General features: G+C 40.8%; 2 protein-coding genes and 1 long non-coding RNA gene across 4 annotated transcripts; 2 read left to right on the top strand and 1 right to left on the bottom strand.

The window, feature by feature from the left end:
* Nucleotides 1–285: 285 nt before the first annotated feature.
* LOC121586682 (homeobox protein Hox-A5) lies at nt 286–2468 on the top strand. The gene is made up of 2 exons (XM_041903600.1): nt 286–1502; nt 2179–2468. The coding sequence occupies exons 1-2, from the start codon at nt 911–913 to the stop codon at nt 2433–2435; spliced, it is 849 nt and encodes a 282-aa protein (XP_041759534.1). The 5' UTR covers nt 286–910; the 3' UTR covers nt 2436–2468.
* Nucleotides 2469–5517: 3049 nt separating this feature from the next.
* LOC121586687 lies at nt 5518–13200 on the bottom strand. 2 transcript variants are annotated; one of them, XR_006003955.1, is made up of 4 exons: nt 13122–13200; nt 9677–10646; nt 8502–8554; nt 5518–5887 (listed from the first exon to the last, which is right to left on the bottom strand). It is a non-coding gene; the product is annotated as an uncharacterized LOC121586687 (long non-coding RNA). The 2 variants fall into 2 exon arrangements; XR_006003954.1 differs by lacking the exon at nt 13122–13200 and adding an exon at nt 11712–11938.
* LOC121586685 (homeobox protein Hox-A4-like) lies at nt 12057–14290 on the top strand. Its single transcript, XM_041903603.2, has 2 exons — nt 12057–12571; nt 13108–14290. The coding sequence occupies exons 1-2, from the start codon at nt 12157–12159 to the stop codon at nt 13446–13448; spliced, it is 756 nt and encodes a 251-aa protein (XP_041759537.1). The 5' UTR covers nt 12057–12156; the 3' UTR covers nt 13449–14290.
* The last annotated feature ends 2681 nt before the right edge of the window (nt 14291–16971 follow it).

Raw genomic sequence — 16971 nt, 5'->3', positions numbered from 1 at the left:
GTTATTTCAAATGCCTCCTTTTTTTTTAGCGTATCTAACATTTCGGAATGACTGCCTTTCTATTAGATTGGATTATAACTGCAGGTTGATCACTCTATGCACATCAGTAAACTAAGCTTCCCCTGTAAAATGATTATTAATGGAACACATATTTGCAATATCTTTCAAATGTCCTAAAAGGTCATTCATACAATTCAAGGATATTCTAACATAGTTTAGCGAAATATTTAACTACATTTAAGGTTCTAGACAATTGTTTTATATATTTTTTTATTATACTTGTTTTTTCTTGTACCGTATGTGTTTTATTCCCAACGAGAAGGATAATGTTTACCATCGATGAGGATACCATTGAATACCGATTTCTCTCTGTACTCTGTATCAGTGGAGAGGATGCATGTTCAGTGCGTTTCTTGTTGTATTGTTTGGGGAGACCATGCTTTTGCCGCAATGGTCGTTAACCTCTGAACGACCCCGTTCGGAGCCCACGCATCAAACACCGTCGCAGGCAGTGCCAGACTGCGGCCAGAGGATGGCGCGCGAAGACAATCCAAGAGATGCAACCCGGGCCCCGTGAGCGGCCTGCCTAGGCGCCTCCCAGGCGCGCGCCCCTAACATCCCACCAAGATTTCCTATTTGTGCACGAGTTTACCTCTGGGGGTCATCAAGCAGGATTTACGACTGGTCAACAAAAGCACGTGATTCTCAGCCGTACCCCATATTTGGGTGCCTACGTAAGAGTGAATCAAGTACATGCTCTACTCATTTCCATAATTCATCATAAATTGTGCAAGGGTGCTATAGAACGCGCAAAACCATCAAGAGCCACAAATCAAGTACACACGTTATTACTTTCTCCACAAAAAAACAACAAATACCTGCTAAACAACAATATTGGAATTATCAACCAATGAGCTCCTATTTTGTAAACTCATTCTGCGGTCGCTATCCCAATGGCGCGGACTTCCAGTTACATAATTATGGAGACCACAGCTCCGCAAACGAGCAATACAGGGACTCCACGACCATCCATTCCAGCAGGTACGGTTATGGCTACAACGGGATGGACCTCACTGTCAATCGCGGTAACGGGCACTTTATGGCCAGCGTGAGGGCACAGGGCTACTCCCCGAACCAGTCGGTGGCGGCAACAACGTCCTCTGTCGAGACGCCCAGGTACACCCAGCCCGCGAGCGCCACCGAGACGGCGTCCCTCTCGCCTCCACCTGACCCGCTCCCATGCTCCTCCTCTGTCGCGAGCTGCTCGTCTCCGATCAGCGAGTCTCAACCTCAACACCGAGACATAAAGAACTCCATAACGAGCCCCTGCACGGCCCCGAGCTCGAATGGAGGCACGCTGTTGAACCGGGTGTGTGTGTCCAAAGCGTCCCCCCTCCAGGAAGAGAAGCCCGCGGGAAGCGCGCAGACAACTTCACAAAATGTCACCGACGGTGCCCAGCCTCATATTTACCCCTGGATGAGGAAACTGCACATAAATCATGGTAAAACAGCATTGTATTTTGTTTAGGTCGACGTATATGTTTGTGTTTTGTACTTGAGACAGCTCGTCTTGTCTGTGTGTGGGTTTGTGGTGTGTGTGGGGATGGTGTGCCCTATAGCCATTTTAAGAGGTGCTTGTTGCCATTTTCGGAGCTAAAAACTATTTCCCCAAATCATTCTATGAAAGAAAAATAATCTGTATTCGATATTTTAGTAATGTTAGTTAAGGGGTGTGTGTAATGGCGAGATTTACGCCACCTGTTTAAGTGCATATTGTACCCCAAGCGTTGGGGAAATAATTCAACGTGGCATGAAAACACAGGACATTGTCTTTTTACCAAAATGCAGGAGGTGAACATTTGATTTAAATATAGGATTATACATTTTCCTTTGCCATAATTTCGGATTTTTCTAGATTTGTATGGTATTTTTATAAGACACATTTGGAAATTGATTGGCACTTCCACTGCATTTTAAAGTGTGTGTGAAAGGTGTGTGAACGTTGTGTGAATAGTGTATAAAGGTGTGTTTAAAGATTAAGCTCCATGGAAGAGTGACCAGTAAAATTTCTAAGCGTTGTTGCCAAGTAACCCTGCATAAAGCGTTAGTAAACATTATTGTGTAGGTTTCTATTTTGATTGTGGGCTCATGGTTGCATCCTGTGTGTGTTACCACCAGACAGTTTGACCGGACCAGAAGGGAAGAGGGCGAGGACAGCCTACACGCGTTACCAGACACTGGAGCTCGAGAAAGAGTTCCATTTCAACCGGTATCTGACCCGCAGACGGAGGATCGAGATAGCGCACGCGCTCTGCCTATCAGAACGCCAGATCAAAATCTGGTTCCAGAACCGGAGAATGAAGTGGAAAAAGGACAACAAACTAAAAAGCATGAGCATGGCAGCGGCAGGGGGTGTAGGGTACCACCATCCCTGATATTTGGTTTCCCGATGAGCACTAATGAGATAACACAAAGCTTGGGAGAACTTCCCATCATGTCAAAAGCGCAAGAGACTTTCCGAGGGCTTTCTTAGGACAGTGAACATCCACGTGTCCATGCAAGCTCCAGCCTTTAAAAAAAACATTTCCTCTTTATTTATTTTATTTTTACGGTGATAATGCTTGTGTGAGTAAAAAAAAGAAACTTGCGTTCTGTAAACGTTAGTCTTAAATGAAAAACCAATGGGAAATACATGTTTGTTTAACTTATTTATTGTTCAAAATCGAATAAACTAAAAGTTACTACAAATAAGTCCATTAACTATCCAATAAAAGTTGTGTCGCCTATTGCAATCATAAAACACTATAGAAACTCAAATGAATGACTTGATAAGAAATGTAGTTGCTTTTGTGTATAGCCTTTGTTTTATAAAGTAGGCCTATGTATTTATTTGTTGAATGTATTGTACCAAACTCAGATAACTTGTTCCTTATTGTAGACAGGGTTGATAGTCCCTCCTATAGCTCAGTTGGTAGAGCATGGCGCTTGCAACGCCAGGGTTGTAGGTTCGATTCCCACGGGGGGCCAGTATGAAAAATGTATGCACTCACTAACTGTAAGTCGCTCTGGAAAAGAGCGTCTGCTAAATTACGTAAATGTAAAATGATAAGCCTTATGTGATTGTTGTGCATTGTGAACACGTGATGGAACCGCAGTTCTGACCCAGTGTTTGTAGATGTGCCTATGTATCCTTCTTTTGCACGAGCTTCTGTAAAGTTGTTCACCTGGCGCATCTTCTTAGAATGTGTGTTTCTGTCTTTTGTGTATACGTTTTTTTCCTCATTATTTCGGATGTGAAGGGTTCCATAGTGGATCCCATCGCCTAAGCGCCATCGTGATATAAGCTTTTTGTAAATGTTTTTAAAGAATGACTGGAAATTGAAAATAATATTGTTATGGTGATGCTGATTATAATAAACTTTCTACTGGAACGACACAGACTGTAAATTATTTGTTATTTCGATTCTTTCTACTATTTATTCATGTGCCTAGATGGTAAAACGCATGTTTGTATGACTCAGAATTGTCCAACATTTTAGTTATTGAATGCAAACTTTATAGCCCTGCTGTAACTCGTTTTTCCTAGGTCAAGACTATGCCTAAGTAAAATGCAGTCCTGAAATATTCGTTTTTTCCACTCAGTTTAACCCTTTAACCCCATTGATTGCATTTCAAACTTAAAAAGCTACACTTTCTTAGCTAGTTTCAAGGTCGAGAAAATCAACAGGTAGACAAATCTATATCCGTTCTCTTTACTCACCTCTGCACGTGGGGCTAAAGCGGGTCCTAGCCAGTGACCTGCTCTAGGGGCTCTGCGTCCCCTGTGCTCGAGCTCACTACTCTCAGGAAATCAGTTCGACTTTTCGAGCCATAAACTTTATTAGGCCGGTTCCGGCTCGCTGACATTTGGGTGCCAAATGAATGGGGGTTTTGTCTATGAATTTGATCGTAAAAATCATCCAGAGCGCGGCCAGATAGGCTCACTGGCCATAAACGGTCACGTGGTGGCCATTAAAGTAAGTTTTATGGTTTTGGGGAGTTGACAGTATATGGCACATAACATATAATCGCACTGACGCGAGGCTTCGTCTGACTCTCTCCTTGCAGGCTGTAACAAGTGTTCCTTGACGGTTACAGCCGCGCCTCGCTCACCAGAACGCCTCGCGATGGACCCTGCGCACCGGACTCACACGAGGAGAGAGCTCCTGTCTCGAGGTAAGTTTCTGCCTCTATTGCCCTTGAGTAGCCTGTAGGCTTCCATTCCCTTGGCTCTGAACAGCCACCCTGTTCGAAACAGCATTATGATTGTATTCGTCCATATTAGCCCATTACGCTAATTTGTCAGTTGGTTCTGAGCTGAATACTGGTTTCTCTCGGCAGATGTTGGCCAGGGTTGGGTCCGGCTCATGGATATTTAATTGCTTCCTTCCCAGTGGAACTTGTTCCCCTCCATCTGTGGTGAAACTCATAATCCATTTTTGCGTGTGGGATAATTATGCTTCTGTCCACCCCCACAAACATCACTTTTTAATACGTTGTTTTTTTCACTTCCTGTATTACACAAGGGGGATTATTTGGCCTCTTCATAGCTATTCATGGGCTGGACAAGCCCAAAAGCTATTTGAGCTGTTTTATGGTGTTTGCATTGTCATTGCTTAACTGAAATATGTTTGTGTACAGTACTCGACTATCATGCAACACTTTTGGGGTCTTTTTTTATTTATTTTTTATCTGGGTGAGTGTGAAGTTACGCACAACTTCAAAACTTTAGAGATGCAGTTGTCGCTTTGGCCAGTTTTCCTCATGTGTTCCATAAACACACAGTAGAGTAAACACATTAGAGGACAAAAAGCAGCAGGGCCACATTTGAAAAGGAATTCCGTTTTGTGTCAGCCACGTCATTTTGTGTTTTGGGGTTATAAAGTTCATTTAACCTCTTGGAGAGTGTCATTCTCGCTTCATGGTGACCTCTTTGCAGAAACTGGGCGCGTGTTTCCGTGCCGAGGTGGTCACTCAGATACCAGTATCTCCAAGAAAGGGTTGATTTATCAAAGTAGCCAATGTGAAAATGCGTCACAAGAGTGTGTGTAACTTTTGTATTGTGACGCATTTTTACAATCACAATAGTTTCCCTTAGATTGCGTTTTTTTTTGTTTGCTGGAAAAACTGCTCTGCATCATAATTTCTTATTTCGCGTAGGCTATAGCCTAATTATGTTGTTGTTTTGGTTATAATGTAGACTTTGTTTATCTAGCCTTTTTTTTAAAAGGTTTTGTTTTAAAGTGGGTTTCATAAAACCTTTAGTGAGTCTAAATTAGTTATTACAGTCTATTCATAACCTTTTTATCATCCGTGGATTCGATTTCAATCCATGTAATCTCAAAATATTTTATTGAAATTCAATGAATACATCTGAAAAAAAGTATTATATATCAATACATCGATTGAATTCAAACTCTCAATCGTCTGGTGATTTGACGTGGATTGACCCCAACCATATTTCATATCCTCCCCTTCTCCTTCCATTAACCTAACAGTTGACATATATCACCAAGTCGTGTAAACAAATAGCCAATGCAACGAAATGTAACTTTATTTCCATTACAGTTTGTGGTGTAGAAAATGTAAGTAAAACCATTATTCTATACCATTATCATTGTGTCGTCTGGGGAGAAAATTACACCATTGTTACACAATTAAAATGTCCAAATCAGGGTCCTTTATGCGTTGCACAGCAAGGCAGACAATGCCAGGCAGAAAAAAAGAACCGTCCCCAGTGCGCGGTTCACCGCGAGGTCAGCCATAGCAGAAAGATAAATCTGCATTCTCCCGGAGCCACCAGCAGAGCTCGCTTTAGGCCAAGTTCAGTGTCACCCGCAGCCAGCTTCTGAGAGGGGGAGAAACACACACATACACACACACACACACACACACACACACACACACACACACACACACACACACACACACACACACGATAGTATGATAGGACACACATATACTTGACCGGTTTGCTTGCCTTAATACACATTGCAGTGAAGAAATATCATTTGCATATTGCATTCGTTTTTTTTGTTGGAGAGCCTGTGGAGCCTTTTAGCAATAACAGTAGGCATATGTGAGGCAAGGACAAAAACGCTCACACGAAAGTTTGAAGGACACACATGCATCCCTGAGTGGTTTGCTTGCCTTGATACAAACTAATGAATAACATAAGTTGCTCTGGATAAGAGCTTCTGCTAAATTACTAAAATGTCACTATAAACTGGGTGGTTCGAGCCCTGAATGCTGATTGGCTGACAGCCGTGGTATATCAGACCATATACCACGGGTATGACAAAACATTTATTTTTACTGCTCTAATTACGTTGGTAACCAGTTTATAATTGCAAAAAGGCACCTCTGGGGTTTGTGGTATATGGCAAATATACCACGGCTAAGGGCTGTAACCAGGCACTCCGCGTTGCTTCGTGCAAAGAACAGCCCTTAGCAGTGTCATATTGACCATATACCCCAACCCCTCGGGCCTTATTGCTTAAATATAATTTACATATTGTATTAGAGGTATGGAGAGCGGTGTATTGTAACCAAAACCCACAGTGAGACAGTACAGAGATACAACTACAGTTATTCTAATATTGGCTGGGCTCCCGAGTGGCACAGCGGTCTAAGGCACTGCATCTCAGTGCTTGAGGCGTCACTACAGACCCCCTGGTTCGATTCCAGGCTGTATCACAACCGGCCGTGATTGGGAGTCCCATAGGGCGGCGCACAATTGGCCCAGCGTCATCCGGGTTTGGCCGGTGTAGGCGTCAATGTAAATAAGAATTTGTTCTTAACTGACTTGCCTAGTTAAATAACGGTTTAAAAAATAGGCCTGCCTTTATTGTTACTATAGGCTACCACTAATTATAATATTAATGAGAATAATTACAGTAATGATAACAGAAATGAATATAGTGCAAATACATTTTTCGTCCCGAGCAGGCAGAAACCTCGCCTGGGCAGCACAGCCTCGCAGGGGTGGGACTGATGAACTCGAGATAGCGGGGAAGATGAGGAAACATTGGGGTCAAAAGTTTACCCGCTGAACAAGTCTCCTTCATCTGTTCAGCTGGGGCCTGATGCCAGCTTTATAATAGCGATCTTGACTCTCCACACAAAAGATAGAATAGCTTTGAATTACATATGTTTAACGGTGCACTCCAGGTGAACCCTGAAAGCGGGGTAACCCCGAGTTAGGGACCGAGGGGAGTGGACCCCGCCCGTCCCCAGACCCAAGATTGAGTGGTCGGCATTTTATTAGGGCGGTGGATTGGTGAATTTCCTTTGAATAAATTGCATTGGTTATGTTTAGGGACGAGGGCTAAATTAGCATTTTGAGGATTGATATTCTTACCTCGGTCACAGGGTGATGGGTAGGCTATGGCCACAGCCCCCCAAATGGAGCCCCCGGACTCCTTAAAAAACATTTAGCCTTTCTAAGCCTCTGCTAAGGAAAAAGTATTGTTTTTAGCCTTACAAAAAGTAATCCACAAGATGATTTTGGTTACAAAGAAGGAATATGTAAAAAAAAAAAAAAAAAATGAAAACAGTAAAGTATTTTCTTAATAAGAACAAAAACACCGTTATAATTGTATTAGGTTTTGAAAATGCATTAGGCTTTAGGCTATAAAGCTTCTAAAGGCTTATGGATCTCCATAAAGAGATCGAATGTAGGCGTTCTCATTTCCCGTAAAACTCTGAGAATGTGAGATCAAACCTTATCTAATTCTACATGAAAATTGCTAACCCAATGTGCTTTCATGGGGATAGTTTTTCTGAAAATATGCACCTAGCCTATATTGTAATAGATACAATTGGTTTTCAAGACATGGCTAAATGTAGGCTAACATAGGCTATTTTCCTAAAAACGTCTAATGAAATTGTGAGATCCACCTTAGCCATGCTAGTAACAATTTATTCCCAAATGTTTCATTCATATTTCGTTTTGTTAAACAAACAAGTGGCCTATTATAAAATAGCCTAACAAATTGGTTATTTCTTTAAAAAGATTCAAGAGCTAAAGGAATAATATGGCTTATGGCACAATTCTAACAACTGTTTATTGAAGAACATTGAGTATATGTTCGGTCGTATCAGTTTAGAAGAAACGGGTTGGGCAAAATAGTATGCTATGATGACACAGACCTAACTAAGGCCTTGTTGTTCGAAACGTTTGTGTATCACTGAAATCTCCATAAAACACTCGCTTGATGCAGTTGCTTTTGCTTTGATTTATGTCCTATTTTTAAGACGACAACTTAAACAAAATGTTCAAAGTAATATACTATCTCACCCACCCGTCTTCCTTTAAACGTGTGTTGAATGTGAAAGGAGCTCTGTTGGTGGCCTTCCTGTTTGCGCAAACATATCGATATATCGTTTCCTTCTTAAACAGAACTCACAATATGTTGCATGATCAAAATCGTTATATTTGCAACAATAATTTGCACCCTTACCTTTACTACCTAGTGAATGCTGAGGGAATATTTTCCTCTGCAGCCCGGTCCTCCTAACAGACAAGGGGCAAATGTGATCAGTCACTATCATCAGAGCACTTTTCTTACTATCTACATTTACAGTACAGTGTCAGTTTGATATATATATATATATATATATATATATATATATTCGTTATATGTGGGAAGGACCGAAGGAGTGGCAATACACTTCTTTCACACACAGTACTTTAGCAAATGAATAGAATAGTAGGCCTGATTATTTCTTATTTATAACTAGACTTTTTGCTCTTTTGCTAATTAACTTAGATGCCTTGGACGAGTTTAATTTAGAATAATTGTTACAGAAACGTTGCCATAACCTAAGCCACATTGCAAAAATAAGATTGGTACCAGGCAATTTATCATATTTCAGTATTTCCACTTAAAATCTTAAAACACTGAATGTGGTTGTTTAAGAAGCATATTTACGTCGTTGGAACAGTTTATTAGATCATCACGTTTGGCACTCACTTTTGAGAAGTGTCAACAACAAAAAACCTATGATTTCACCTAATTTTAACATTAGGTCATAAAAAGAACATGTTCAACTTCAGAATAAACACGTTTTCCCATCTCAAGATGTTAAATAAAAATGCCTAATAAATGTAAAAAGCCGTGTATAAAACAAATTCAACTGTAGCTGTAAAGCATTACGGACTTAAAGCATTAAAGACTTAAAGCATTAAAGCCTGTCTCTCATTCAAGGGTAGGCTACTGTATGGCTAGAGAGTGGATAATAGCCAACCCTGCCCAAATTTATATAACACATATAGAACACACTGACTGTACATTTCAAGTTTCAAGTTTAATTTGTCACATACACAAGTAAAGTGAAATGGTTAACTTGCTAGCCCTTCCCAACAGTGCAATATTCAATATCAAAATACTGAATGTAAGCTATATACAGGGTCAGTGCCTGTACCACAATTTCAATGTGCAGGGATACTGAAGTAGTTGAGGTAGATATGTAGCCTACATGTAGCCAGGGATTAGGAGAAAGTGACTGGTAGCAGGATAAATAATAACAATAATAATAATAGTACACCATATGGCAGCAGCGTAAGTGGTGGGTGGGTGCGTGTTGTTGAATGTGTGAGTGTATGTGATTTAGATATCAATTCAAGTAGTCTTACCTTGGCTATTATGTTGATAGATAGGCTCTCAGGTGGTCTTGGCTACATGCGTTCTGGAGGCCAGATCTTCAGAATAAAATATCCGCCCTTGTCATTCACGATGAGTTACAGGTGCAGAATACACTAAATCGTAATATAACAACTGTCAACTTTGGCTATTTAGATGCGTAAAAAGCCATAGGCCTATATCTGACAAAAATACAAATCCCATAGCGATGGCTTTCGTTTCCGTCTTACACATACAAAGCTCGGAGCAGGACCTTGTTTGAACATGAAAAACAGGAGCCTAGGTGAGCAACAATAACATAAGCCTAACAGTATGATACAAATTGAATAAATATACATATTTATATCCTTCTAAATCAAACCTTGACGAGGAGACACTGAAACTTCCCTTCAGTTGGCTAACATTATGCTACAGGAGTGCCACAGTCGACGCAAGTCTTTTTAAGATGGACCTACGTGGGTTTTGTACTGTTTTTTAAATTATTATTATTTTTGGGGCGCTGTTGGGTGCTCCGTTATCTCCCCAGAGTCGAGTAGACCCTGGAAAACCGAAGTCCAAGTCCAGGGTGAACTTCAGGTCACTGCGTCTAACAAATATTAAAATGTCGCCTCGTTGGAGAAGGGCACGCCTTGTTGTTTAACAAAGACTGTCAATGGGCAAGATTAATCAGAAACAAAATGGAAACGGTGTCACTTTGGGGTCAGAGAGAAGTTATCGCTGTTTAGGGGAGCGAATAGAAAGGGGGAGCGAAAAAAGAAAAAAGAAAGCTTTCAATAATTCCGAAGTTTGGCCTCCTCTTGCCACCGCGCACCGGGCCTTCCTCACGTCGACAGTCGCAGACACTTTCCATAGTGTTGCACGTGCAGTTGAGGAGGCTTCCTCGAGCAGTTGAGATTTTCACCTTGGCTTTGGAATAGTGAGATGGAGGGCAAGCAGGTCGTGGAGATGGCAGTTGACAAGACACTGATGGCACAGAAGAGATACGGTCAGGGATACTGCTATTATAAACTGTATATAATTGCACTTGTTTTTGTTTGTCATATTGTATACATTTTCAGGCGATGGCTTGAATCTTGATATTTTAGTTCTAGTTGTTTATTTCAGTTGTTTGGTATTGTACTTACTTAACTTATTAATAGTATACTATATGTATGTATTATTATTCTTACTATGCCCTTACTTGTGTCTTATGTTGTAGGCCTAATCAATATCTGACATCCACCTCAATAGTTTAAAATGCTGCACAAATGATTACATTTTACATCTTAGTCATTTAGCAGACTTCAACTGCAACAAGTGATGAATGTTTTATGTTGGATCTTGGAGTAAAGTGAACAAGTTATTGTACAGTGAATGTACTATATTATACCGCAGGTTAGTTACAGTCAATCGCAGGCAGTTACTTCTAAAAAGGACTCGTATAGGCCTATCTTTGTGGTTACTGAAAAGTGCTTTGTAGGTAGACCGTGCGTCAGTAGATAGGCCAATGCATGTTGATCACTTTCTTTTGTTTTGAGTTTCAACACAAGTGTTAATTTCTCATCTACTAACATCATTGCAAATTCGCAACCCATTCCTTGGCCTTGTCAAAATCACTTGTCTTATTTGGGCCTGCTTTTAAAATGCCATCTTGATGAGCCAAATATAAACTATTAGATATTAAAATTTAAATGCAGAGTTTTCATAGGTTTAAATGACTGAATGTGAACCTCAGAGGCGCGTAACTGCGCACAGGCAATGTTTTATCTTTGCTTTGCTTTGGGGGTGAAATATTTGACTCTTCCTCGATTGTGCTTGCACTTAATCTGTCTCTCTCTAGTCCCCAGTTCACGATCAATATCAGTATTTTATATAAACACGTTTCCATTTCATTTAGTTCATCACCATCAGTAAAATGTTACCATACAGATGCACTTTTTACGCACGGAATTACCAACTGAGAATTCACTAGAAAGGAAAGCATTTTTGGAAAGGAGTGGACTGGAAAGGCGCTCCAATGTCATCTTTGACAGAAAATAAGGCACTTACAGTTTGCTTATTTCCAAAGAGCCCATCCTTGTCCTGAGCAACAGTAAGAGATACCCAACATCATCATCATCATCAACATCATCAACATCATCATCATCTCCTCAAGGCCGTGGTCTACTGTGGGTTACTGATAAATAAAGGGTTGACTTACTCTAGTTTAGTTTAGTCTATGTGGTAAACAACTGCTTTGATTGTTTTTTTCTTTATCTATTTTGATTAAATAAGGAAAACACCAAGGTATGCTGGTCTGAGCCATTTTCGTTGTGCTAATGCCAGGCTTTCCATTGGTTCCTGTTTACATGATGCCCCCAGGAGACGCGGTGATTGGTGGCGGTTTACACGTGACCAGACAACTTTGTACATTTGACAGAGAGTAGGAGGGTTTTGTGGAGATCAGAAAAACGACAGAGCGATAAAAATTAGTATTGTTGCACTTCACAAATTAATGATCATGAGTTCATACTTGATAAACTCGAACTATATCGAACCTTCCTTTCCTCCATGCGACGAATATCAACAGAACGGATACATCCCCGCCCCTACTGAGTACTACGAACGGCCAAAAGATCCGGGCTTTCCCCATCACGACGAGGCGTCCTATCCGAGGTCAAACTACACAGAACCGAGCTACGACTACAGTAATGTCCCCAACAACGGTCTCGACGATTTCACCGACAGGCATCACGCACAGGCTCACCCCGTTGCCCAGAACCATGGCCCTCGCCTCAAACCAGTCCCAGACAGCGGTGCGGTGGCGGACGTCAGCAAAGACTGCAGCCTCGCCACTGAGTCTTATTCCAGCGCACAGAAGGGAAAGGAAGCGCCGGTGGTCTACCCCTGGATGAAGAAGGTCCATGTTGGTGAGTTATCGCCACGTTTCTATACCGAAACCACTGAGCAAGCCACCACTGGAACGTGTGCACGCCCATTGAGGCAGCACTAGTAGCACCCCTTACAACGGCAATTTACGACCATCGAGCAGCGGGGTCGGTAATTAAGAACCCTCATAAATGTTATTGCCTGTGTTTGTCTGCCGGGACCATGTGTCTATGTTGCCTTTTAACTAGAACTATACCTCCATGGCTGAACCACAGACAAACTGTAATATACAACCCTGCTGATTTTGTTAATAATTTTCGAAGGCTTGATTTGTCCCTGGATGGGAGCGCTTGTACACATGGCGTCTCCAAATTAAGGTCCTTCTATGCAATAGAAATGGAGGCGAAACCTCAACAAAACATCGTAGGCTTTATTCCCCCATTAGACTACCAACGAGTCTTTATGGAGAACAACATTTGTAATTTGTCCAGTGGAGAGGGTCAGTGTTTGGACTGTAGTGCTTCATGGGGCAGTAACAACTGCTTGCTTGTATGTGTGTGTGCTTGCTTTTCTTCAGTCAATTCTACTTACAATGGAGGAGGAGTGCCCAAGAGGTCTCGCACTGCCTACACCCGCCAGCAGGCTCTCGAGCTGGAAAAAGAATTCCACTTCAACCGCTACCTGACCCGACGCAGGCGCGTGGAGATCGCGCACACGATGTGCCTGACCGAACGTCAGGTGAAGATCTGGTTTCAGAACAGAAGGATGAAGTGGAAGAAAGATCATAAGCTGCCGAACACCAAGATCCGCTCCGCGAGCTCAGCCTCGTCCTTGGGAGCCCAGCAGCAGCAACAACAGCAAATCAAAACAGGCACGCACCAGCAGCTCGTTCCCACGCCTTGCGCCGCGAGCCTATAGTGATGGAACCCTCGCGCCAAACCAACAGACTGAGAATGGCAAACAGAACACAGAAACTGAATTTTGTGGCCCGATTCTCGAGTATGACCCCCATGGTATTACCCCATTCCCTTGGGCCTGTCGCGTCCTTTCAATACTATTTCCCCTCTCAACCTCCTCTTTCTTTTTGTTCACTCTCTCCTCATTTTTTAGCTCGAAATCCGCCACTTGCTGCCCAAGATGGCAACTGAAATGTATGTATTTGTTTATTAAAACAGAAGGATAACGCACACTCAAATGCACCACAGGACTTTGGATTATATGTATCATTGCATAGAATAAAAATAAAGAGAATGAGACGAGAGATACGTGAGGCCTCGTTTTTCTTTTTCTTCTATGCAATGTTTTTGTTTATTCTCATGGAAAGTTGTAATATACTTGAACGAAAGACGATGTTTTAGGAAAGCTCGAGAGCCCCGTCTGAGACCTATCACGAGGTTTAGAACGGGACAGGGTCAGAGTTAGGGTTTAGCTCGTGATGTGTGAATGAGTTGGTTTACTGTTGAATGTGTTATTAAGTCGTGTAATGTCCAGGTGACTTTCACTCCTAATGTACATAGACAAATCATAGCGAAGGCACAATACTGAATCAATTTTGTCGGCTAAAAAAAGACAGCCTCGTTTGTTTGTTCGTGTAGTAGTGTAGACTCGTTTTATCTGTGATAGTGTGTCCCTATTTGGTGGTGTGATCTAAACTGTGAATATTTGTATATGTTGTTTGATTAATGGACGGTGTAATAATGTATTGTAATTTAGGCCCATGCAAGAAACTGTTCCCGTGAAATAAATATGTACTTCAATTATATGGCTGATATTGGTTTGCATATAATGTTATAAGATATTTCTGAATAATATGCATTGAGTTAGATCAAATTATTGAATGCTATGGTAACAATAGCATAGCTTGTCTATTGCGTAGGCCTATGTCAAAGGCCGCACAAAGGGTGTGGATGATTTAACAAGGCTCACAAACTCAATAAGCATAGTGCTTATTTCTTTAACGTGTATGACATAACAATACTTTTCATACAGTTTTTAATGACGTTACACTGTTCCCAACAGGGATTGAAGACTTTGAATGAGCTATCCAGTGCTTCGAATGTGCGTGCGTAATGGACGTTATAAGGAATACAATTCACCTAATTATGGAGAGCTGTGCTGGGTGTTGAATTTTGCTTTGTTTGTCCACTTTCGTTTTTTCTGGACAAAACAACTCAGACCAGTGATATTCCTATAGGCGACCCCTAAAACGTCAGTAAATATATGCAAAAGCCCACACCTTGCAAGTTCACAGTCCTAAGACATTCAGTCAATGTAGTTTCACAGCCAAAGATGCACAATCATCCAGAAATATCGTTGTGCGTAAAGTGGGCATAAAACTCCAATAACATTTAATTATTCAACCAGATGAATCTTTCTCAGTGAACTTTCAAATAACATTTTATTTTTCAACCAGATGCATCTTTCTCAGTGAACTTTCAAGAGTGCTATAAAACTGCTATTAAACTAAACAGCTTTATTTACGGGCCATGTTTCTCATTACATATACAGTTAACACAATAAAAAACTAAATTGTGTGTGCATATTTGTTGATAATCTGTAAACTACTACTATATGACAGTATTACAAAAGTATGAGAGTGTTGCAAATTGAAATAGGATATGACTTACTACCATAGTAATACATTTACCCCAAACTTTATGTAGCCCCATAGAGACCTATTATATTATAGCGAAGCATTTGGCCACACATCTGGCTACTACTGTTTTCATTTTTTATTATAAGGATAATGTGCATTTTCTTCTAAACAATCTAGAGGGTTCAACTAGAGGACACAACAGTATCTGACCAATCATCGACTAGCAGCACTCCGCTTGACCTCTGACCTTACGACACACAATGTCCAGACCTCCGTGGCTTATATGTATATATATATATATATATATATATATATATATATATATATATATATATATAAAAAAGAGACCTAGTTGACCTCTCCAAAGGATCTACATTATTCTAGTAAATGAAACCCATTCTTATAATTATGGACTCTAACAATGAGTTCCGAGTGGATATGTTAACGAAATGAACAACCAGTTATTCAAGGACATTATTATTGTTCTCCATAAGCAGCATTTTTAATCTTCGTATTTGACTTTAAAAGCACATGATCCATCTTTGATAGACAGAAGACAGAAGCCATGGCTACTTATTATATATAAGTAGGCCTGAGTGGAATGTTATAGCATATGCATAACAATCAGAGTATTTTCTTATCAAATGGCATTGGGCACAGCAGGAAAGAAATGCGTATTAGGGCTTCATCTTCGCAAACTCCATCTGAGCTTTAAGTGGATTCAAGTGCAATTCAATGTAATGCATTATGGAAACATTTTAAATTACACAGAATTATCTAGCCAAATTTTCTGTGCCAGCACTTGGTGCAGACGTGGAGTTGAGAAATTGGCATTTTGTTTGATTGGCACAGGTTTTACGCAGTCTCTCACGATGTTGAGATAGTTAAATTAGACATTTGAGTTAATTTAATACCCGAATAGAGGTCACCCCCAATGTACTAAAATGTTAATATGATAACTCACGTGACTTGTTCAATAATGAATGCCCTCGGGTCAGAAATAGATATGAAAATCGGCAGTATTTTCATTTGAAGTGATCCTCGGTGGAGCACGAATCAAATATTCCTCTCCGCTAAATTCTCACTCCTGTCCGTCCTTTCCCTGGTGGATAGAGCCCGTGTTGTCTGATTGTGAGTAGATTTGGACACTTTCTTTCCTAAATAACTTCTGTTTTTCATTTCTTTACATAGCAATATGTTAAAGGTTGAGATCATTGTAACTATCCAGGTCATTGATAATTTTGTTGTGATTAATTTGTAACAGTGTATATTCAGCTGCTGCTTTGTTATAAGGCTTTCTTGCTCACCAGCATCAACCTCCTGTTAACCCGCAGCTCTGTGGGTTAGACTCCTCTGCTAGGAGACTGGTTCCTTGTGACCAAAATGCGTAAGCGTTACGGTCATGTAGCCATTTGAAAACTTTAAAACGATCAATTTCTAAATTGTTACCTGGAATCTGAATATTACTCATATGAAGATGTACTTTTTCCAATGATAATATACTATCTGAGGCAGTTATTGTGGTAGGATATGGCATTCAACTTGTGTTCAAGGAACACACCCTGGCGTTATATACAAGGTGCATCAGCATGTGGAAAAGCACAAACTTCTGTATAGCGTCTGTGCTTTTACATAATATTATATTTCTGGGCAAATCTACACTAAATTGACTCAAAAGGGAGAGGAGGGGGATACGGAATTGCAAGGTGGCAGCAACGATGAGAGAACTTCTATAAAACTGAACATTTCATTTATAAAATATGAACTTTGATACCCCGTTGTTATAGGACTGCTGCGATTGACAAAGAGGTGCAGTGAGACTTCTTGTGTGCTCCTGACCTGTGG

The sequence above is a fragment of the Coregonus clupeaformis genome, chromosome 17, assembly GCF_020615455.1.
Source record: "Coregonus clupeaformis isolate EN_2021a chromosome 17, ASM2061545v1, whole genome shotgun sequence".
In the NCBI taxonomy this organism is placed as follows: Eukaryota; Metazoa; Chordata; class Actinopteri; order Salmoniformes; family Salmonidae; genus Coregonus; species Coregonus clupeaformis.
This window is presented reverse-complemented; position numbering and strand designations above follow the sequence as displayed.